This window comes from Hypanus sabinus, chromosome X1 (assembly GCF_030144855.1).
Source record: "Hypanus sabinus isolate sHypSab1 chromosome X1, sHypSab1.hap1, whole genome shotgun sequence".
Lineage (NCBI taxonomy): Eukaryota > Metazoa > Chordata > Chondrichthyes > Myliobatiformes > Dasyatidae > Hypanus > Hypanus sabinus.
This window is the reverse complement of record NC_082738.1, coordinates 42380421-42405750: the sequence shown is the minus strand read 5'-3', so window position 1 is coordinate 42405750 and position 25330 is coordinate 42380421. Positions and strand designations below refer to the sequence as shown.

The 25330-nt window shown below is 39.9% G+C and overlaps 1 protein-coding gene across 3 annotated transcripts in view; it reads left to right on the top strand.

The window, feature by feature from the left end:
• The window catches only part of plcl5 (phospholipase C like 5), a 250941-nt gene that overhangs the window by 179667 nt on the left and 45944 nt on the right, over positions 1–25330 (top strand). For all 3 annotated transcript variants that reach the window (XM_059956469.1, XM_059956470.1, XM_059956471.1), the window contains exon 5: positions 18125–18234. In XM_059956469.1, the coding sequence (XP_059812452.1) occupies positions 18125–18234 (110 nt within the window). The remainder of the gene's footprint in view (positions 1–18124; positions 18235–25330) is intronic.

Sequence of the window (25330 nt, the reverse complement as noted above, 5' to 3'; positions counted from 1 at the left end):
TTAAAGGATAAATTACAGTGGGCACCCTGTCCTTTTTTTGCCGCTGGCAACCAAATGAAAATGTGTGTGCACGCGCATGCAAATGGATATGTACATGCTAGTGTTTATTTGCATGCACGCACGTTTCTATATCAAATGATAAGACAAATGCAAATGTTAGCATTCATTTCTATATAGGAACAGAACTTGCCCTAACTCTGCTCTGCCATTTGATCATGGCTGATTTATTTTCCCTCTCAATGCCATTTTCCTGCCTTCTCTCTTTAAAATTTGATGCTCTGATTAATCAAGAACCTGTCAACCTCTGCTTTAAGTATACCTAATGACTTCATCTCCACAGCTGTCTGTGGCAATGAATTCCACAGATTCACCACCCTCTGGCTAAAGAAATTCCTCTTCATCTCTGTTCTAGGTGGATATCCCACTATTCTGAGGCTCTACCTTCTGGTCCTAGACTCTCCCACTGTTGGAAACTTTATCTCCATGCCCACTCTATCTAAGCCTTTCAATATTTGGTAGGTTTCAATGAGATTCCTTCTCAGTCTTCTGAACTCCAGAGAATGCAGGCACAGAGCAATCAAATGCTCCTCATACATTAACACTTTTATTCCCAGCATCGTTCTTGTAAACCTCATTTGGATCATCTTCAACACTTACATATCCTTATATGGAAAGGGCCTAAAACTGCTCACAATTCTCCAAATGTGGTCTGTCCAATTTCCTATACAGCCTCAGTATTGCATCCTTGCTTTTATATTCTTGTCCTCTTGCTAACTTTGCATTTGTCTTCTTTGCTACCTGCAGGTTAACCTTAAGGGAATCCTGCACTAGGACTCCCAAGTCCATTTACACCTTTGATTTCTGAATTTGCTCACAAAATGTCTCAAGGAAATTTGAGAGATTAAGAGCCACTTGAGAGATTAGGAGAGGCCTGGTTTGCTGGAAGAGGTGCATTTAAAAGGCTGACTGGAATATGCTGGAGGCAGGTTGCATTACAGCCTCGAGTGGATATCATCGTTTCTGTGATTTGCTGAATCTTTCACTCCTTACCATCTTTTTGTGGGTTGAGGCCCTCCAGGAGCAACTGGTGAAAATAAAGGAGTGATGGGTTTTGTGTTTGTAGAGGGTGGTGGTTGGCAGAGTGAGAAAAGAAGGGGGGGAGATCATCAGTCAGGGAGAGGGTGATTGCAATATGAGGAGAAAGCAGAATTGCCACTCAGAAAACAAGAGTTCGAGTGACAAAACCATTCAATCTCATAGTAGTAGTGCGAACAGCTGATCATGACTTTGTTTAATGTGGGGAGGGTGATGCCACCACACAGTCTTTGACAGATTGGGGTCAGGGTGACTGGAGACCGTCCTGCATCCTTCCTCTGGCTTCACTGTCATCGTGATGTGTCATCCTCTTCCACCAGATCCACTGGGTTGGATTGGTCTTTGTCTGGAACCTCCCCCTTGACCTTACCGCTATGGGTGACCCCACCAGGAGCTAAGCTCCAGACGGTATCGCTCTCGGGATCTCAGGAACTCTCAAGGCGATAATCTACAGAAAAGAATCTCAAGCTGAAAGGTGCCAAGGTCAGATAATTACTGATGCAACTCTACACCGCATAAATTGGGATATAGTTGCATTGAAAGTTCACTTATAAACTCAGCAACATAGAAGCTTAGACTAATGACCCTGGGACAAACACCATCATAGCTGGAGTGGTTATTATTTATTTTATTTGGAGATACAGCATGATAACAGGCCCTGCCAGTCCAATGAGCCCACCTCGCCAAATTACACCCAGGTAACCAGTTTAACCTATATGTCTTTGGGATGTGGAAAGAAAGCGGAGTATCCGGAGGAAGTGCATGTGGTCATGGGGACTGCAGTGGGAATTGAACCTGGGTTGCTCGTGCTGTAATACTGGAATGCTAACCACTATGCTACCATGCCACCCCTTTTAGGTTCAGTTAACTAAATAACAGAAGAAGAGCTAATGATTGAATTACAACAAATGTTCACAAATAATATTTTAGGAGAAGGAGTTACCTGTCAAATGTGGCTCCCGATCCACAGTTTACTGAAAAATGCCCAGTGGACCTCTTAGTTCAATAACACTCAGGGATGGGTAATAATGAATGGTTTTTGGCTGTTTTCCACCTCAACAAAATTGTAACAGGTAATTAGGAAGGCACTTGGGATGTTTGTTTATTTCAAGAGGGATGGGACACAGTTTGCAGCTAGTCAGCACTTCAATGAGATGACACCTGGAGTATTGCGTACAGTTTGGGTCATTGTATTTAAGGCTTTCATTGATATAGAGGTGGAATCCACATTTTCTGTATATCTTGCACCCAGTGAGACAAGTGCACGCTAATCCTCCATTATGATTCCAGCTCACACCTATTCCAACACTATTCAGTTTCTCCCCTGAGTCTTCAGAGAACTGAAATCTGAATTTTTATGTTTCATTGCATTTGGATCAGTGCAGTCTAGGAATTAACCCCAATCATTGTAAATTGATTCCTGGAAGGTAGGTTGGTTGTCAGAGATTTTACGTTTTTTTCACCAATTTAACCATCTGCCTATCATTTATTGCTATTTATTTATAATTGCATTTGCACAGTTGTGGTTCATTGATCCTGTTTACAGTTACTGTTCTATAGATTTGCTAAGTATGCCTGCAAGAAAAAGAACCTCAGGATTCTGTGTGGTGACATGTATGTGCTGACATAATAAATTTTATTTTGACTTTACTTAATCAAAGAGCAAAATCCTGCAGATGCTGGAAATCTGAAATAAAAATAGAAAAATGCTGCAAATATTTGTCATGTCAGGCAGCATCTGCCAAATTAGAACTTTTCAACCTCAAAGGTTATCCTTGTTTCTCCCTCCACAGGTACTGCCTGGCTTGCTGAGAATTTCCAGTATTTCCTGCTCTTAAGCAGAACTGTTTTGGATTTATTTACAGTAAAGTTATTTTCTGAAGTAAGGGGATGTAATCAAAACATTGCACAACTCAAAGCTATAAATAGGCCTGTGCATCCTCTTGAGAAAGTTGCTTCTTTACAAGTCATTGATTAAATCACTATACTTTCTTTCATTGCTGTATTATCTTGACAACTTTGACAGGAGGTGTTGCTAGAAATAGGATACTAAAGAAAAATAGAAGCTGGTGTGTTTTTCTGTCTAGAGACTGATATATATCATGGTGATCTAAAGCCAACGATCACAAGATACTTTAACAAACAAAGTGTCAACCAGCTTACAGTGCTGGCAAATAACGAGATAATGTAAGAAATAAGGTGAATGATCTTGTTGCACTATTACAGATTGTTGGGTATGATGTTGTGGTCATCACTGAATCGTGGCTGAAGGATGGTTGTAGGTGGGAGCTGAATACCCAAGATTACACATTGTATTGGAAGGATAGGAGTGTCGGCAGAGGGGGTGGTGTGGCTCTGCTAGTAAAGAATGGCATCAAATCAGTAGAAAGAAGTGATGTTTAATTGGAAGGTGTTGAATCCTTGTGGGTTGAGTTAAGAAACTGCAAGGGTAAAAGGACCCTGACGTCAGTTATATGCAGGCCTCCCAACAGTAGCTAGGATGTGGACCAGAAATTACAGCGGGAAACAGAAAAGGTGTTTCAAAAGAGCAATATTATGATAGTCATGGAAGATTTTAACATGCAGGTCAATTGGGAAAATCAGGTTGGAAATGGATCTCGAGAGAGTGAGTTTGTTGAATGACCACAAGAACTTTTTAGAGCAGTTTGTTGTTCAACCTACTAGGGGATCAGCTATACTGGATTGGGTGTTATGTAATGAACCAGCTATGATTAGGGAGTTTAAGGTAAAAGAACCCTTAGGAGGCAGTGATCACAATATGACTGAGTTCAACTTGAAATTTGATAGGGAGAAAGTCAAGTCTGACATATCAGTACTTCAGTGGAGTAAAGGAAATAACAGTGGTATGAGAGAGGAGTCGGCCAAAGTAAATTGAAAGGAGCTGCTGGCAGGGATGACGGCAGAGCAGCAATGGCATGAGTTTCTGGGAAAAATGAGGAAGATACAGGATAGATTTATTCCAAAAGCAAAGAAATGCTCAAATGACTAAGTAGTACAACCATAGCTAACAAGGGAAGTCAAAACTAATGTAAAAGCACAAGAGAGGGCATACAACAAAGCAAAAATTAATGGGAAGACAGATAATTGGGAAGCTTTAAAAACCCTACAGAGAGCAACTACAAGAATCATTAGGAGGGAAAAGATGAAATATGAAAGCAAGCTAGCAAATAAAATCAAAGTGGATAGTAAAAGCTTTTTCAAGTATATAAAAAAGAGAAATAATAATGGAGTTGTCAGATGAACTAAATGAGTATTTTGCATCAGTCTTCACAGTGGAAGACACTAGCAGTGTGCCAAATGTTGAAGGCTGCGAGGAAGAGAAGTGAGTACAGTTACTATTACAAGGGAGAAGGTGCTTAAAAAGCTGAAAGACCTAAGGGTCCATAAGTCAGTCGGGCCAGATGAACTGCACCCTAGGGTTCGGAAAGAGGTAGTGTTAGAGACTGTGGAGGCATTAGTAATGACCTTTCAGAAATCATTTGACTCTGGAATGGTGCTGGTGGAATGGAAAATAGTAAATGCCACTCCACTCTTTAAGAAAGAAGGAAGGCAACAGAGAGGAGATTATAGACCAGTTAGCCTGACCTCAGTGTTTGGGAGATGTTGGAGTCATTGTTAAGGATGAGGTTATGGAGTACTTGGAGTCACAGGACAAGATAGACAAAGTCCACATGGTTTCCCCAAGGGAAAAACTTGCCTGACGAACCTGTTGGGATTCTTTGAGGAGATTATACATAGGATAGATAAAGGGGATACAGTGGATGTTGTATATTTGGACTTTCAGAAAACCACTGACAGGGTGTCACACGAGGCTGCTTACCAATTTAAGAGCCCATGGTATTACAGGAAAGTTACTAAGATGGTTAGAGCATTGGCTGATTGGTCGGAGGCAGCGAGTGGGAATAAAAGGATCCTTTTCTGGTTGGCTGCCAGTGACTAGTGGTGTTCTGCAGGGGTCAGTGTTGGGACTGCTTCTTTTTATGCTGTATATCGATGATTTAGATGATGGAATAGATGGCTTTGTTGCCAAATTTGCAGATGACACAAAGCTTGGTGGAGGGGAAGGTAATTTTGAGGAAACCAGTAGGCTACAGAAGGACTTAGACATTTTAGGAGAATGGGCAAGAAAGTGGCAAATGAAATACAATGTTGGAAAATGTATGGTCATGCACTTTGGTAGTCGAAATAAATGTGCAGACTATTTTCTAAAGAGGGAGAAAATCCAAAAATCTGAGATGCAATGGGACTTGGGAGTCCTTGTGCAGGACACCGTGAAGGTTAACTTGCAGGATGAGTCAGTGGTGATGAAGGCAAGTGTTAGCATTAATTTGAAAAGGTCTAGAATATAAGAGCAGGGAAGTGATGCTGAGGCTTTGTAAGGCATTGCTGAGGCCTCACTTTGAATATTCTGAACAGTTTGGGCCTCCTCATCTAAGAAAAGACATACTGTCATTGGAGAAGGTTCAGAGCAGGTTCTCAAGGATGATTCTGGAAATGAAAGGGTTATCGAATGAGGAACGTTTGATGGCTCTGGGTCTGTACTCACTGGTATTTAGAAGGATGAGAGGGGAATCTCATTGAAACTTCTTGAATGTTGAAAGGCCTAGATAGAGTAGATGTGGAAAGGATGTTTCTCATGGTGGGGGAGTCTAGGACAAGAGGGCACAGACTCAGGATAGAGGGGCGTCTGTTTAGAACAGAGATGTGGAGAAATTTCTTTAGCATTAGGATGGTAAATTTGTGGAATTTATTACCACAGGCATCTGTGGAGGCCAGGTTGTTGGGTGTATTTAAGGCAGAGACTGATAGGTTCTTGATTGGACAGCATCAAAGGTTATGGGGAAAAAGGCTAGGGACTGGGGTTGAGGAGGAGATAGAAAAAAGGATCAGCCATGATTGACTGGCAGAGCAGACTCGATGGGCCAGATGACCTAATTCTGCTCCTGTTTCTTATGATCTTATTGTCTTATTTGGTAAGTGCTGGTTTTTCCAGCTTAAAAACCATTATTTGAATCTAAAGTTATGTTTTTATCTGGTAGCTATTCTATTTTAAATATGTTCAGTCAGTTATTGGGAAGCCTGCTTGTTTCTAACAGACCAGGTTTTACACCAAACGGAGCTTGGCTTTTGGAAACTAAAACTATTGTTCATTATTGCAACAGGTTTTATACTATTGAGGCAACATTTATTGTTATGCTGTAATGGATTAGTGAACTCAATTTCATATACAAAAAAATCATTGAAGAGTTTATTTATTGTGTGCTTTGCAAAATCCTACAAACAGCAAATGTCTGTGGTCAGTGAATCTGTCCTTGATGAAGTTATGAGAAGGAGGAATGCTGAACAGAACATAAGGTACTGCTATCTTCAATAAGCTGGTTAGGTTTTGTATCTACAAGGACTTGATAAAGGGTATCTTTTGAACGATGGTACCTTTGACACAGTAGGGTTATTGTGGTATGGAATTAGAACATACAGTAAGAACATAAGAAACAGTAGCAGGAATAGGCCATCTGGCTTCGAGGCTGCCCAACCATTCAATAAGATCATTCTGATCTGACTGTGAACTCAGCTCCACCTATCTGCCTTTTCCCCGCAACCCTTAATTCCCCTGCTTTCTAACTGTGTCTTAAATATATTTAATGCGGTAGCCTCTACTGCTACCCTGGGCAGAGAATTCCACAGATTCACTACTCTCGGGGAAAAGCAGTTTCTCCTCATCTCCGTCCTAAATCTATTCCCCTGAATTTTGAAGCTATGTCTCCTAGTTCTAGACTTACTTACCTGCCATTGGAAACAACTTTCCTGCCTCTATCTTATCTATCCCTTTCATAAAATTCTATGCTTGTATACGATCCTGTCTCATTCTTCTGAGTTCCAGTGAGTATAGTCCCAAACAACTCGATATCGCCTTATAGGTTAACTTTGTCATCTCCGGAATCGACCTATCATGGGAGTTTCCTATATTATGGGCCCAGATCAGAAGTAAGCTTAAATCTACAACCCTCTGTGTTAGGTAAAAGTGCTGCTGTTAAGTGAAGTGGCATTAGGTTTAAACTATTCATGGCTGTGCTGGTGTTTCTGTAACATGGTGGTTAAGCTTCTGGAGTTGCCTCCAAGTCAATGATAAAATATAGACAATGTTGGAACCACTCAGGAAGTGAGACAGCATCTATGGAAAAGGGACCAGTGTTAATGTTTCAAATTTCCAGTATCTGCAGTGTTTTGATCTCCAAATCAGTAGACCAGACCTCTGGATATTTGCGATTCGCCAAGAGCTGAGGAATTTAAAGTAGCTGAAGGAATTTAAAGTTAAGAAAATGCCTAATCTGCTGAGTTTTTCTGCCATTTTTGTATTTTATTTCAGATTTTCAGTGCATACAATTTTTAAAATTTAAATTAATGAAAAATAACACTCTTAGTAATGATTATTGTAAAAATCTATCAGGTTCACTGTTCCTTCAGGAAGGAAGATCACTATTTGTAACTGGTGTGGTTCTCTCTTAACTGTCCAGCAAGTTATTCAGTTCAAAGTTAAAAAACTTTTAAAGTCCATTATTAAAAGTAAGTTTATTATCGAAGTACAAGTATGTCACCTTGAGATTCATTTTATTATGGGTATACACAGTAGAAATACAACAGAATCAAAGGAAAAAAATTACAAACAACCAATGTGCAAATAATTAATAAATAAATAAGTACTACTGAGAATGTGAGTTGTAGAGTCCTTGAAAGTGAGTTCATAGGTCGTGGAATCAGTTCAGAGTTGAGGTGAGGGAAGTTACTTCCACTGGTTCAGGAACCTGATGGCAGTAGCGGGAAGGGAGCATGGCCTGGATGGTGGGTCCTTGATGACTGATGCTGCTTTCTTGCGGTAGCGCTCCTTGTGGATGCGCTCAACGGTGAGGCAATTAGAGATGGATGAGGACTACTGTTCCTAGAGTTGCTTTAAATCACATAAATAAAGTTTTCCACTGAAAGAAATAGCACAAAAACTGATCCCAGCAAATCAGGTTTCCACTTTTATTAGCACTTAGCAGACGGAGTGTTCAGTGACTTCACACAGGCCATGTTATAATTCATTTTGCTGCCTGAAGCACAAAAGGCATAAAATGAAGCTCATTAGTCTATTGTCACTTTTGAGTGTTAACTATATAGTCACTTATGCTCTCCAAGGCTCTGCAAATTTCTCCCAGGGAAGATGAATAGAAAATGACCATAATGTAGGAACAGTGGCCAGAACAAACAACTCCAATGTGCTGAGAAAACAGAAAATGCTTTTTGATGAAAAGTCATTGCCCTGAAACAATGCCTGTTTTTTTCTCTCTCTGTGGGTGCTGCCTGACTTGATGAATTTCTCCAGCATAATCCGATTTTGAATTGTAAGGAGATATTTATGGCCAATAGAATGGGAGGGCAAAATTTTAGGGTGATTGGAAGAAAGCATAAGGTGGATGTCAGAGGCAGGGTTTTTACACAAAGTTGTAGGTGCATGGAACACACTGTCGGGGTGCTAATAAAGGCAGATTCATTAGGGGTATTTAAGTGATTCTGAGATAGGTATATGGATGATAGAAAAATAGAGGCTTATGTAGGAGAGAAGGGTTAGACTGATCTTAGAGTAGATTAAAAAGTTGGCACAGCATTGTGAGCCGAAGGGCCTGTATGTTGCTGTAATGTTGTACATTGCATGTTCTATTTCTTCTTGTTGCTTCAGGCAATGTAAATATGACTGTTTTACAGCATTGAAGACACTCTTCTTATCAACAAGACACAAATCGGACATAATTCCAAAAAGTAACAATTAATACTTACATCATTATTTTGCTTAAGACTAACATTGCAATAATTTTTTTTTTTTGTCTTAGTGGCTAGTTGTGACAAATTGTCCCTAAAATTTCAGTCTGTATATCGCACTGATGTGGGTACCGCACCCTGCCTCAGTACTTCCGACTGAGAAAATAGAATTGAGCTTTGTTTCCACCCGAGTGAGATACTAGCTTCTCACTGGGCACACTGGTATTTGGGGTTTGAATGAGATGCTGTAGTGCCTGATGTTTTAGGAGAAATATTTGAAAATATAATAAAGTGGAACCGGCTATACAGCTCATAAATATGCAGTAGAACAAAACTAGACCATTCGCAGCAATCTTGAAACCAAACATTAATAGTTAATGAACAACACCCTGAAGTTTTATTGAAGCACATGAAAATATCTCAAAGTTAAAGCCTTATGGATCATTTCCACAGAAATTTATAGCCCTTATTTATTCCCCAAAGCACACTAATATTTAAGTAGTTCAGATCAAATTTTATATTTCAAATTGATCTCACGTTATGAAATGCTTTTAAGAATAATTTCATTCTGCTTTACTACATCTCCTCAAGTAAGATCGGGGAACACATAGTATTTAATTCTGCAACTCTGATTGGACCTACTACCAAGGTGCCCTCAGTGTTTCTATTTCAATATATCACTGCTTTTCTAATGTTAAGTAATTTGCTCATTTAATTAAAAGAAAACTTCAAACCTCTCCTGGAAGTAGTTTTGCTAGATTCTATTTCCTGGAGTTTATGATAGTTTGGAGCTGGGTCAAAAATTCTCAGGAAGAAGGGCTGATCAAAAGACTGATTAAGGAGATTCCTTCTGAGGCCCGTGAACCTCTGGAGTTCTCTGTGCCGGAGATTTGCAGTGCCAGTCAAAAGATGTACACAAGTCTAAGATATAGAAATTTCAAAGTTCAAAGTAAATTTATTATCAAAGCACATCTATGTCGCCATATACTACCCTGAGATTCATACTCTTGCAGACATTCACAGTAGAACAAAAAATACAATAGAATCAATGAAAAGCTACACGCAAAGACTGACAAACAACCAATATGTAAAAGAAGACAAAAAAGCACAAATACGATAAATAAATAAATAAATAAATAATGCAGAGAACACGGGTTGTTGAGTCCTTGAAAGTGAGCCCATAGGTTGTGGAATCAGTTCAGTGTTGACTAAAGGGAATTTGACCTCAACATTTCACTCTCTTGCCTGCGATGAGATCAGCCATTAGATTAACGGAGACTTGAAAAAGCAGATGACCGACTCCTGCTCCTATTTTAAGATGTTCATACTTCTGCACACATTTTTTTCTTCTTTACTCACAGGTAGCCTGTAAAAGAAACACAAATTCAGAATCTGTTTAGGCAATTAATGTGAATGATGGATGTGAGATTGATGTCATATGCAATATCAGAAAATAATCATTCCACTTAGGAATATAGCACGTCACTAACTTTCGGTTGCTGTGGCGACAAGTTCCAAAAGGAAGTCGTTTGATATAAAACAAGTAAAAGGATTGCATTGAGCTCTGTAATCTGTTTCATTATTGATGTAGCTTTGATTAAGGATATTAAGGACCAATATCTCAGATTGAATAAACAAGATGCTTGAACAACAGATACTGTCTTTCAAATGTAAAGAAATAGTACAACAAGGAGATCGTGCAGGGCACCATGACTTTTGATGATTGATCCCTGGACAGAATTGGGGGAGATTTCAAAGCAGCACAATCTATACAGATATAGTTAAACTGACGCTGTCATGAAGAGAGTCTTGGAATCTTGGGAAGCCATCTGCTTTGTGACAAAAAAGAGACTTGCATTTATCTCAAACGTTTTACAATCTTAAAGTAATTAGGAATTTATGAAAGTTAATCTAAGATGCACAGTGACTAGTTAGTACAGAACATTGTCCCATTCACATTAATGGGTAAAAGCCACCTCAATTGATATCTTTAATGGATAAAACATTAACCTTGAAGCCTTAATTCTAACCAGACATAATAGTGAAATTACTAGCCAGCATTCTGAAAACCCAATATTTCCACCTTCAATTTCACATTTTCAACACATATGAGTCAAACTGAATTATTCTATCGATGAAATAATTTATAGATTACTTTATGATGGCCCTGGGCCTGTACTTTCTAGAATTAAGATAACTGAGGAGTCAAGAAACCTACAGAATATTGAAAGACCTAGCTAAAGTGGATGTGGAGAGGATATTTCCTATTGTGGGGGAGTCTAGGACCAGAGGGCACAGCCTCAGAGTAGAAGGACGTCCATTTAGAATAGAGATAATAAGGAATTTCTTTCGCCAGAGGGTGGTGAATCTGTGGAATTCATTGCCACACATGGCTGTGCAGGCCAAGTCATTGGACATATTTAAAGCAGAGGTTGATAGGTTCTTGGTTAGTAAGGACAATAAAGGTGATGGGGAGAAGGCAGCAGAATGGGATTGAGAGGGAAAATAAATCAGATGGAATGGTGGAGCAGATTCTGTGGGCTGAGTAGTCTAATTATGCTCCTTTGTATTATGGTCACGCATTTTGCTCCAAAAATTAATATTGCTATAAAGATCTGTATAACAACCACCAATTATTCAGTTCCGTTTTTATTAAGCATGTGTCCATTTCATACCAGAGTCATCACATTGAAAACTGAGAGTCTTTTAATAACTTGATGACATCAAATCCTGTAATACCCAATGCAACCTATTAATGGGACATTATGTGTGTGTATAAAGATAGAACAATATTTAGATTTTCTCTCACTTTTATTTCATGGTACACCCTCTGCACTTAACACAGCTCAGTAGCAACAGTGCTAAAGGAAATGCAGGCCCTATCTCTTTGAAAGGATCCGCCTCTTTTGCTCTGCCTTTCTCCTTTAACTTCTTCTCACAGCTTGTTTTTTTTCTCTCTCTGCTGATTGTTTTCCCCAATTTTTTCTCTCTTTTTTTTCTTGTACATCTGAGAACATTTTGTAAAGGAAATCAATTAAAGAAAACGTTATCAGATCGGTAGAAGAAATATTATGAATAATACTTCAGTAGTAAATTCCCAGATTAGATTTTCCAGAGCAAGAAACAGAACTGCTGGAGGAACTGAGTGGGTCAGTCAGCATCTGCAGAAGGAACTGGAAACCACTGACCTGAACCATTGACTGTCTTTTACCCTCTACAGATGCTACTGACCCATTAAATTCCTCCAGCACTTAGTTGTTGGCTCCAGATTCCACCATCTCTTGTGTCTCTTTTGATTTTCCAGAGTTTGTCTGTCAGTTCTGCTTTGCATTATTTACTTTGACAATGCAGGGAATAGGGATACTTTTTGATCAGTTTGATGCCTATTCTGGTTATGTGTTTCATGTGCATAGTTCAGCTCTCTTCAGTAAGTATGGGCATCAGTGAGCTTTCCTGACTGTGTAGGATGTGCTCTGACACCTTGAGAGGTTGTGCGAGATGAGCACTCCCAGGGGTTTGAAACCGATCACAGTTTCCACCGCTGTGCTGCTGATATAAAGAGGACTGTCGGTGGTGCGAGTTCTCCTGATAACCACCTCCTTTGTCTAGTTGACAATGAGGACGAGGTTATTTACCTGGCACCAGACGTTAAGCTCTTCCACCTCCCCCCTGTAGGCCGTAATGTGACAATAATAAACTAAGTACCAAGGTGTCTGGTTTGGTGCAGCATCCTCTCACAAGATAGAAAAAACTATCAGGTCAGTAGAAAAGGTCACTGGCTGCAGTCTACCATCACTGTAGGATTTGTATGTGTCCAGGACAAAGACACAGGTAATAAAAATCATTGTGGACACTACCCATCTTGCACACTGCATTTTCCATAAGCTCCCTTCTGGAAAGTGCTATAGGACTATTAAAAGAAAAATATCATGCTCTTAAAGGTTTCTTCTCCCAGGCAGTTAATCTGATCAACCATTCTAGTTAGACCCCCATCCCGTACTATCCTCTTTCTATTACCTCAGTCATTATACTGCATTGAAAACACTTTAATCCACTTTTTATACTGCTGTTTAGAATTGTAAATACATGCTGGTATTTATGTATTTGTGCACATTTTATTCCATAACCTCTAACTTTATTTTATATAATCTCTCTTCTTTCTAATTGTAGAATATTAGAATGATGTTATTTTGTGTTGTGTGTAGCGCCCTGACCAATATACCACAGTAAATCCCTAATACATGTAAAAGTATATTGCAAATAAAGTTGAATGTTGATAATATAGAGACAAAATATGAATGCAACTTAAATTTACTGCATTGTTTCACAAGAAGCAAATTTGATCTCTGAACCCATAAATTCAAATTGTGGTTATTCAAAATCTTCTTTCTCCCCCCCCCCAAAAAAAGATATTTTCCTAAATCTGGATCTCATTTGCTATTACTAACTCTAACTTCCATTAATGCCCCTCCTCCCCTTCTTACCCCATCCCTTATTTATTTATTTATTTATTTATTATTCCCCCACCCTTTTTTTCTGTCTCTTTTTTCTCTCTCTGTCCCTCTCACAATCACTCCTTGCCTGCTCTCCATCTCCCTCTGGTGCTTCCCCCCTTTCTTTCTCCCTAGGCCTCCCGTCCCATGATCCTCTCCCTTCTCCAGCTCTGTATCCCTTTTGCCAATTAACTTTCCAGCTCTTAGCTTCACCCCTCCCCCTCCGGTCTTCTCCTATCATTTCAGATCTCCCCCTCCCCCTCCCACTTTCAAATCTCTTACTATCTTTTCTTTCAGTTAGTCCTGACGAAGGGTCTCGGCCCAAAACGTCAACTGTACTTCCTCCTATAGATTCTGCCTGGCCTGCTGCATTCCACCAGCATTTTGTGTGTGTTGCTTGAATTTCCAGCATCTGCAGATTTTCTCATGCTTGTGCTATTACTCATGCTACTTCAACTAATCATGGAAGAGGTTTACTATCAGTAATAATGAAAAACATAATCCTGGCCACTATGTTCTTTTTATTATTTCTATTTTTTAATTTTTTCCATTTTATTTTCACAAGGGATGTTCTAATTGTTATGGAGCCAGAGAATGTTGTGCAGTTGGTGAACAGTGCAGTGTGGAAGGGCTATTACCATTCATTCTTCTACTAGAGGGGATCTTACACTCCGCATGGCTGACAAGATCTAGCAAGGTCCCCTTCAACACTGTGGAGGCCAAGACAACTTTGCAAAATCATTATTTCCTTGTCTTTCATTATGACAATATGACTGAAGTGCTGAATTGTTGAGCATGCACATCATCAGTCTTGAGAAGATTTCATTATAAAGATCGGTGGCTGTTACACAGGCCTTTATAGCAATTTTCATTTTCTGTGGCAATATCCATAAATTACTTTATCAGTAAACTAATTCATGCAACACATACATGTTGAAGCAGGAAATGGTGGAAATATTAGCCTGGCTTGTGGGAGAATAGAATAGGGTGACATTTCAGGCATTAAGTCTTTTGTCAGGTGCTTATTTTCACCATTTATCTATTACAGCAATGTAGTGACACTCAGCAACATCATATGATACATTAAGGTAACATAATCCATGCATCTACAAATCAATAGTTTATTCCAGGGTTGAGAGTGCTGGAAAATTAAATGCATGATATGGCGATGTCAGGGATCTGGCCCTGTGTAAGAAGGGTCACCATGAACAAATGTGTTTCCTGTACTCAATTCATAGACCAACAATCAAATAACAGTTGGACCCTATTTTCTCGATTAATTCTAAGCTCATTTTGCAGCTCTAAATTAGTTTTATCCAGCACTTTCTAGTAATTGCTTAACTTGTGAGATGGTGGAGGATTGCTGTCAGTTTAGGCAGCAATGACTCATTTATTCATATTCAGATTAATTTACTTGTCACATGTACATTGAAACATACTGTACATACAATGAAATACGTCATTTGCATGAGCAACCAACACAACCTAAAGCTGTGTTGAAGGCAGCCAGCAAGTGTCACCATGCTTCCAGTGCCAACATAGTATGCCCACAGTGTTTAGCAGAACAACACAGAACACAGCACTCAACAAAGCAATAATAGCAAAACAAGCTCCTTTCCTCCCTCCCTCCCACCCACCCACTCAGACAGACAGTCCTCCAACATCAGGACAGGACACCAGGCCTCCAGCCTCCAGCAGAGCCACGGACTCACAGACAGTGGGCCTTCAACTTCCCCAGCAGACTCACAGACTCATAGACCAGACCTTCAGCCTTCAACTTCATATTGATCTTTGGGCTACGATCTTCGGTATTGATCCCAAGAAATCCCCGTGCCCTCTTCTTCGTAAGTGTTTAACCACAACAGATGTGAATTGCTTATTTTTTCTGTTTTGATATAGGAGGGGTGATTGATAAGTTCGTGGCCTAAGGTAGAAGGAGTCAATTTTAAATAACCGAGCACATTTATTTTTCCTACATTTACACACTTAGTCCACTGGCCATGGAGCATACGGATCCCTTCTTTGTCGAAGTCGGCATCTTGGACCTCCAGAAGTGGTCCACAGCATGGGGCGATGGATAAGTTCGTGGCCTAAGGTAGAAGGAGATGAGTTATTAACTTCAAACTTTCTGCATTTTCACTCAAAGAGTTGAACTGCACGTGTATGTAACGAGAGCTGTATAACTCATCTCCTTCTACCTTAGGCCACAAACTTATCAATCATCCCTGCTGTGGACCACCCGGAGGTCCAAGACACTCTCGTTACATGCACATGCAGTTCAACTCTTTGAGTGATGATGCAGAAAGTTTGAAGTTAATAACTCATCAGGGATGATTGATGTTTGTGGCCTAAGGTAGAAGAAAATGAGATATTAACTTCAAACTTTCTGCATAATCACTCAAAGAACCTGCATGTGCATGTAACGACAGCTGTATAACTCATCTCCTTCTACCTTAGGCCACAAACCTATCAATCACCCCATCGTACAATATAAGGGCCCAAAGTGTGCTTTGCTAATAACGGCAGGCTATTAGCACTTGCAGATTATTGCTGGCTAAAACTTGTAACTACTGGTATCTGGTCATTGCAACTTAGTTGCAGAAATGCTGAATTAGTCTTACCATAAGATATCGGAGCAGAATTAGGCCATTTGATTAGGGGCAATTTATTTTCTCTCTCAAACTCATTCTCCTGCCTTTTGTCAATAACTTTTGATACTTTTGTTAATTAAGAACCTATCAACCTCCATTTTAAATATACCAAATTACTTGGCTGTCGGTGGTTAACCAGTTCATTCACTGAGTTTGCGCTTGTAGCCTTTGCCAATGGACTCTGCATCAAAGGAACAGGCCCATTATTTCCACATAAGATATCTGTGGTTTATGCATAAAGGAATAATTCAGCCTTGATTAAAATATTTGATGATTACTGCTGAACCATCAAAATTAATTTAAAAATAATGTACAGGGAACCTTGTTTACTCAGAAGAAAATTAGTGTTGAGAATTTTGAAAAAGATTTTATACTTAACCCCTTAATGGTGATATGGCAGCAGGTTCAGCCAGTGCCCAAGGCAAGAGGCAAGACCATACCACAGCTCCCTGCATCATAAGGATGCAGTAGTTAAATTACAAGTTAAGTAATACAAATGCTTGGGCTAACAATCGAAGCTTAGCTCCCACTACGGAAAGCTGTAGAATTTGTATTCAGTTTGTAGTTTGAAAAAGAAACTGGACTTAGTGATAATGATTGTAGGACTAGCCGCTGTGATTGGCTTGGAAATGCCCAATAAACTACCCATTTGTACCAGTGAGATACGTAAAAAACTCCTATCACAGAGGGTGGTGAATCTCCTGTATCAGAGGTCTCTAACTTCAGAGATCAGAAGTTTTGTGTAAGGGGTAGGAAGTTTAGAAGGAATCTGAGGGAGATTTTTTTTCACATGCAGGGTATTTAGAATCTGGAGCTCACAGCCTGGGTGGGTGGTGGTGAGATACTGTACGTTCTCAGAACATTTAAGAGGTATCTAATCAAGCATTCTAAATGCCAAGTACTGACAGCTGTGGACCTACTGCTGGTAAATTGGATTAGTACTTAATGGTTAGCATGGACACAGGTGGGCTGAAAGGTCTGTTTCTGTGCCATATGACTATGACTGAAAAAAGAATAGTGACCTTTAATTTCAGCAGAATGTTCAATTTTTTATGAAATGAATTCAAACTGATGGCAGTGGTCTTTGCTGCCCATTAAAGGTCTGTAGGGAACAGCCCAAGATGATCAGAGATGCCACTGAAAGAATATAAAATTCCTCTGCTCATGAAACACTTTCAACCCTTTTTGGCTTGGAATGGAGAAGCTGGGATTATTCTCCTTGGACCATAAAGGCTGAGAGGAGATTTGATGGAGGTCTGCAAGATCATGAGTGGTATAGACAGCAGAAGTCAAGGAAGTTGCTCATTAACTGTGGTTTAAGGGGTGGGTGACACACATTTAAAATTGTGGGCACAAGTACTAGAGGAATGCGAATAAATACTTCCCTAGTTGAGAGGGTAGGATATGGAACTTGCCATCCATAGGGCCTTCCAAAGGGAATTAGATAGGCACTTTAGAGAGAATAATTTACAAGGCTCTGAGGAAAGGGTAGGGAAACAGAACAACAGACTGGCTTTGCTAAAAGTGTACTAAAATCTAACAGTTCAGGACAATTATTTCCTATTAAACTAGGGTTGTATTTTCTGCCTCATGTTTTTAATGCTTTGCAAATAAACAACATTATGAATAGAAAGTGATAAGTTCACAACATAACCAGGAGAGTCTCCAGTTCAAATGGGGCACTAATATGAACTCCACAGTAAGATAATGTGCTCATAAACAAAGGAAAGCAACATCAGTAATCTTAATGATATTCAACAAGTAACCTGCTATGTCTGATGTAAAGTGCAGTTTATATCTAATGATAATGACCTCACTGGTGCATAGCCAGTCACCACCCATTGTACAGTATCTGATAAAAGATAAAGGTTCATTTAACATTGTTCATCCATTGCCCATTCACTCTGTAAGCCCAATGTGACAGGAAGGGAGAAATGTTTGAGTGGAAACCTTGCAAGTGACTTTTTTTTTTACCTTGCTCAGTCAGAAAGCAAATTGAAGTTCATTGTCATCCATCTAAAGGAGGCTGGCACTCTTTGACTGAGTTTTATTCTTCCAAATGCGCAGGGCTGGATTTCCATGGAGACTTTCATGATATTGGATCAAAGGAAGGCCTGAAAGGACGGAAACTTCAAAAAGCATTTGAGAGCTTTGCATGGAACATCACTGTATTAAAAGTAAGTAACACCTATTGTCTAGATATCTGTTAAGCTCCCAGAACTTCCAAATGGTGGGGTGAATCATTATGGCTTCCATCCAACATTTTCTATATCATGATAGTAATTAAACATCCACCATTAAAAATTATTTTTTGAAGGAGATAATATTACTTTACTTTAATAATATTGTGTGACTTTCGATGTTCTTCAGATGTTATTGGACAATCTTATTGGTACAATGGAAGTACAAAGAAAGTGCATAAAAAATCTATGTACCAACCCAAAGTACAGCATTTGCTCTTGAAGGCACAAAAGTCAAAGTCGAGTTTATTGTCATAGGCACAAGTGTCTGAATGCACAAGTGGCAAAGAAAAAAAACTTCCTCGCAGTAGAATCACAGGCATAAAGCATTAGAAACACAACATTCCCAAAAAACATAAAGAATGCAAAATTATGCAAGAGAAAAACAGAATTAAAACAAAATCAAGAGTCCATTTTAGTGCAAAAAGGGCTAGAAAATGAGGCAAGAGAAATAATAAGAAGAGACAAGGAGATGGCTGATAAACTAAATGAGTATTTTGCATCAGTCTTCACTGTGGAAGACACTAGCAGTGTGCCTGATGTTGTAGTGTGTGAAGGAAGAGAAGTGGGTGCAGTTACTGTTACAAGAGAGAAGATGCTCAAAAGCCTGAAAGACCTAAATGTCCATAAGTCACCCAGACCAGATGAACTGTACCCTAGGGTTCTGAAAGAAGTAGCGTTAGAGATTGTGGTGGCATTAGAAATGATCTTTCAAAAATCATCGGACTCTGGCATGGTGCCAGAGGACTGGAACATTGTAAATGCCACTCCACTATTTAAGAAAGAAGGAAAGCAGCACAGAGGAAATTAGAGACCTGTTAGCCCGATCTCAGTGGTTGGAAAGATGTTAGAATCAATTGTTAAGGATGAGGTGATAGAGTACTTGGTGACACAGGACAAGATAGTACAAAGTCAGCATGGTTTCCTTCAGGGAAAATCCTACCTGACGAACCTGTTGGAATTCTTTGAGGTAATTACAAGTAGGATAGATAAAGGGGATGTAGTGGATGTTGTATATTTGGACTTGCAGAAGGCCTTTGACGAGGTGCCATACGTGAGGCTGCTTACCAAGTTAACATTACAGGAATGTTACTAACCTAACATGGTTAGAGCATTGGCTGATTGGTAGGAGGCAGCGAGTGGGAATAGTATTACAGGAAAGTTACTGGCATGGTTAGAGCATTGATGGTAGGAGGCAGCGAGTGGGAATAAAAGGATCCTTGTCTGGTTGGCTGCCAGTGACTAGTGGTGTTCCGCAGGGGTCGGTGTTGGGATCACTTCTTTTTATGCTGTATATCAATGATTAGGTGATGGAATAGATGGCTTTGTTGCCAAATTTGCAGATGATATGAAGATTGGTGGAGGGGCAGGTGGTGTTGAGGAAACAGGTAGGATGCAGAAGGACTTAGACAGATTAGGAGAATGGGCAAGAGAGTGGCAAATGAAATATAATGTTGGAAAATGCATGGTCATGTACTTGGGTAGTAGAAATAAGTGTGCAGACTATTTTCTAAATGGGGAGAAAATCCAAAACTCTGAGATGCAGAGGGACTTGGGAGTCCTTGTGCAGAACACCCTAAATGTTTACGTGCAGGTAGAGTTGACAGTGAGGAAAGCAAATGCAATGTTAGCACTCATTTCAAGAGGTCCAGAATACAAAAGTCAGGCTGTGACTCTGAGGCTTTATAAGGCCTCATCTTGAGTATTGTGAACAGTTTTGGGTTCCTCATCTAAGAAATGATGTGCTGGCATTGGAGAGGGTTCAGAGGAGATTCACAAGGATGATTCCGGGAATTAAAAGGTTCTCATATGAGGAACATTTGATGTCTCTGGGTCTGTCCTGGCTGGAATTGAGAAGAATGAGGGGGGATCTCATTGAAACCTTTCGAATGTTGAAAGGCCTAGACTGAGTAGATGTGGAAAGGCTGTTTCCTATGGTGGGACAGTCTAGAACAAAAGGGCCATCCATTTAAAACAGAGATGCGGAGAAATTTCTTTAGCCAGAGGGTGGTGAATTTGTGGAATTTATTACCACAGACAGCTTTGGAAGCCAGGTTGTTGGGTGTATTTAAGGCAGAGATTGATAGGTTCTTGCTTGGACAGCATCAAAGGTTACAGGGAAAAGGTCAGGGAGTGGGGCTGAGGAGGGGGACAAAAAAAAAATATCAGCCATGATTAAATGGCGAAGCAGACTTGATGGGCCAAATGGCACAATACTACTCCTATGTCTTGTGGTCTTATGGTCTAATATGGTGGTGGGGGATCTTTGATGATAGATTTTGCCTTCCTGAGGCAACGCCTACTTCTGATGGCAGGGCGGGATGTTCCTGTAATGTATTAAGCTGAGTCCACTACTCTCCGCAGTTTCTAATGCTCCTGCACATTCATTTTGCTGGACCAATCACAATACTTTCAGTCATATTATGCCTCAGAAATTAAAATACATATGTGTTAAATAGTTACTCCACGTGACATCCTTAAGATTCCCAGAACATCGGGGTAATGTATTTAGACTACATATAATTAATTCTATTTTATGGTCCAGAATGTGCAGTGGGGATTAAACTGAAGAGAGGAACTTTTTCCTTAATAACAGAGGAAATTTGCCAACAGCCTGTGGGAGATGCATTTGACCAAGTAAATGTGGAAGTCCAGGTACACTCAGTCTCTTACAATCATCTCCAGTATTATGAGGAACTGCTGAGAATTTCAACTTATCACAAAGTATTATTTGCTGTAAATCTAAATTATGAAAATGTTACATCTGCCATGATTACTGTTTAACTTATCTATGCCCCAAACACTAACTTTAATTCTTGAGATGCAGTAGAGTATTTCAAATTCCATGTGCTTGAAGGTAACAAACAGTAATAGTTGTGTATTTAATATTTCAGTAATATTTGAGTAATACTGTAAATACATTTTAGTAAGCATTCTGTATTGGTTAAATAATTAATTACAGGTTATATGTAAAAGTACGTGAATGGCGTATGTCATTATGCCACCACATCATATATACACGTACCACTAAAGTAAAAATGGAACCAGAATACACACATTATTCTCTGGTCCATGTATTTCTTTTGATTAATTTTATGTTTCTGAGTTAAAAAACATAACAATAACTTAATCCTTTGTTTTGGGTTTACTATTTTCTCTAAGTTTACATCATAATGTTTCATTTTGTGACTTTCTATGAAATGTGTTAAAATTTGGTATTTTTTTCCTTCTTGAGTTTCTCTCCGGTATTCTTTGATGTGACTGGCTGCTCAGCTAGTCGGAAGATTTCACTGTTGGTGGGGAAAGGAATTTCCTAAAGCTGATGCTGATGGTGGAAAGTGGAAATCCCCACCATGGTGATCACTGATCTTTATGTCTGGCCTCCTTCAAGCTCATGTATAAGCACCAATGGTGACTACCCTCTACCCAACCAGGCATATCTTCTGTGCTGCCATGGAAGGGAGCAGAGCAGTGAGATTAGTTTTGGATTGGCTAAACAAAGTGGCAGAATAAGCAGAATGGTACCCTCAAAGTTCAAAGTACATTTATTATCAAAGTATGTACACCATACACAACCTTGAGATTCATCTCCTTACAGGCAGCCACAAAACAAAGAAACACAATAGAATTCATGTAAACCGGGGCAAAAAGACCGACAAGCATCCAATGTGTGAAAAGACAAACAACACTGCAAACACTGAAAAAAGTAAACAAATTATACACAGAACATGAACTGCCAGTTCAGCTCTGAGGCATTTTTGTTTTCTTTTCATGTTAAAAGAAGAATTTATGTTATTTTATGTTAAAAATTTCCAAACAGCAGAGTCTGTGTAGTTCAAGTAATATATTTTCTACACTGCTTGGTTAAATGTGGTTGTTTTAATGCCATGAACATCTTTGCTACCTCTATGATGCTGCCTTGCAAGCTGCTACTAAAAGAGAAATTGGCTAGAGATTTTCCTTTGACTTTTGACCTCATTCCCTACTGCAATTAATACTCAAACACAGTTTTTCTATGAAGCACAGTGGTATAATAAATTTTCCAGTGAACCAGGTGAGTTTAAGGTGAATGTGACATTGGTTCCTGTGTAAACCTAGCCACCTTCCTTACCCCAGGTAGTCCAGACCTCAATCCCAGCTCCAGCCGTTAACCCAGTCCTCATTCCCAGTCCCAGACTCTGGTCACAAGCCCCACTTTTACCTTGCTCACATCCTGTTCTAGTACTGAGCATCAGGAATTCTAAACAATTGGATGCTGGGTTATCAGATTTTGACTGTATTTGGGATAGGTTTTGCTTATACAGTATTTGCCAGTTTGTGGGAGCTCAGTGCAGAGTAGTGGAGTGTTTCTGACTCTCGGTTGTAGCAACAGGCATAACTACAAACGTAGATCATATGTAACACCCTGCCATACTACGTGGCTCCCATCAACCATCTTAGTGCTCCTTTAACAAAGTTTTGACACAGCTTGTCAGTTTGCCATGTTAAGAGCAGCTTTGGAATGAAGGATGGCATCAGAGGATCAGATATCAAAGAAAATTATGGCACGGTAGAAGGCCAATGAACGCTTTGATCTGGGTTATCAAATTCCATTTACGCTTGATAGAGAGGGAGGAGGTTACCCTGAACTGCATTAGAACCAATCTGATCTGAAGGCCAAACTCCTGTGTAATCTCATGTTATTTCACATCCTGTTATATGCTCCAAATCCAAATTGAACTGAAAAGTGGTTAAAGTGACGAAAACGATTACATGGAAATCTTCTACTGAGAAAACTCACAACATTGAGGTTTAATGTCTCAGTGACATTATCAGCTTTTGTCGATAAATCCCTGTAGATGGGTCACCTGCTCCAAAGGAAAACTGCAGCATACAGTGTGTGACCTTGGGCCAGAATAACGCGTCACGGATCAGCAATTGGAATGTGGTCGCAACTTTGGAGTTGTGACAACAGGTTGGTCCAGAGTTTGCAGATAGTGACAAGCCACTCACCTACAGGCCAGTTTCACACTTCCTCTATAACACATCTTCCATCAGCAGCCCACCCAGTAAGCCTGTCCAGTTCACTTCCACCGCGGGCAGCGTTCGATTTCACCATCTACTGGTATTAGGTGGGTGGCAGCATCAGAAGAACTTCCACCAAGATAATTGCTAGGTTAAAAGTGACAGCTAGTTGTCAAAAATAATAGAGTAGAATAGTAAGAATATGGATTGAAATCATGGTTGGCATATACATCTTGGGCTGAAGATCTGTGCTCTACTGTACATTTCTATGTTCTTTGCATGTTCTCTAGGTGACCATGTCTCATTTCCCCTCACATCCAAGACAAATAGGTGGTTCTGCAATCAGCAATGGTTTTGGTTCTAAATGTTCCTGTACTCACAATGTCAACTAAGCTCATTTGATAAGACCATAAGGTATAGGAGCAGAATTTGGCCATTTGGCTCTACACATTGATTACTATTCTGATCTTTCAGAGGACCAATTTTAACACTTACAATCCTTTTGCTCTTAACATATCTGTAGGATCCCTTAGGATTCTCCTTCACCTTGCTTGGTAGAGCAACTTCTTTCAGCTCTCCTGATTTCTTCCTTAAGTGTTCTCTTTCATTTTTTATGCTCCATAAGCACCCCATTTGTTCCTACCTGTCTATACTTGCTATGCACCTCAATTTTTTTCTTAACCAAGGTCTCACTATCTCTTGAAAACCAAGGTTCCCTACACCTGTTATCTACATACAATCTTTGTACTCTCACAATTTCACTTTTGAAGGCCTCCCACTTAGCAAGTACACATTTACCAGAAAACAGTCTGTCCCAATCCACACTTGCCAGATCCTTTCTGATACCATCAACATTGGCCTTTCTCCATTTAGAATCTCAACCTACAGGCCAGACCTATCTTTTTGCACATTTACTTTGAAACTAATGGCGTTATCCCGCCCAGGCTTGCGCCCAGGAGAGGATACAGTCAACCAGAGGCACAAACGCATGATCCCCTGGAATCGACGACTGCCTACTATTTAAAGGCATTATGATCAATGGATGCAAAGTGTCCCCCTACATAACTTGACTTATTCCCTAATAGCAGATCAATTATCATACTCTCTCATTGGGACTTCTACGTACTGATTAAGAAAACTTTCCTGAACACATTTGACAAATTCTATCCCATCTAGTCCTCTTACAGTATGGGAGTCCCAGTCAATTTGTGGAAAGATAAAAATCACCTCTTATAACAACCTTATGTTTCTTCCAACAGATTTCCCTCTATAATTTCTCTCTGTGATCTGCCTACAAATTTGTTCCTCTAAGTCCTGCGGACTGTCAGGTGGTCTACAATATAGCCCCATTAACGTGATCATACCCTTCTTATTCCTCATTTCCACCCATCGTGTCTCATTGGACAAGCTCTCCAGTCTCTGATGACTGAGCACTGCCATGACATTTTCCCTGACTAGTAATGCCACCCCACCTCCTTTAATCCCTCCCACTCTATTGCATCTAAAACAACAGAACCCTGGAATACTGAGCTGCCAGTCTTGCCCCTCCTGCAACCAAGTCTCACTAATGGCTACAATCTCATAATTCCAGGTGTTGATCTATACCCTAAGCTCATCTGCCTTTCCTACGATACATCTTGCATTGAAATATACACAGCTCAGGACAGTAGTCAGAAATTGGAAGATCATGCAGTTTAACACGTGGCTAAGGAGTTGGTGTAGGAGGAGGGGCATAGGACTTTTGGATCATTGGGCACGGGTAGCAATACTGAGATCACAACCCTGGAAGTCCTGCCCTTCCCACATCCTGCAAGAGGAACATTCCACTATCCTGCCTGGCATCTCTACCGTTCTAACTGAACAAATATAAAGAAAGAACAATAAACTGTGGGGCGGGGGAATCCCTATCTACAGCTTTATTGCCTCCTCTGACTGAAGCCTCAAAGACCCGAAGTCTAAAAATCCCCACTCTAACTCTGACCACTCTGACAATGGCCACTCCATTTGCCCCGCCTTACTTTAATTTGTT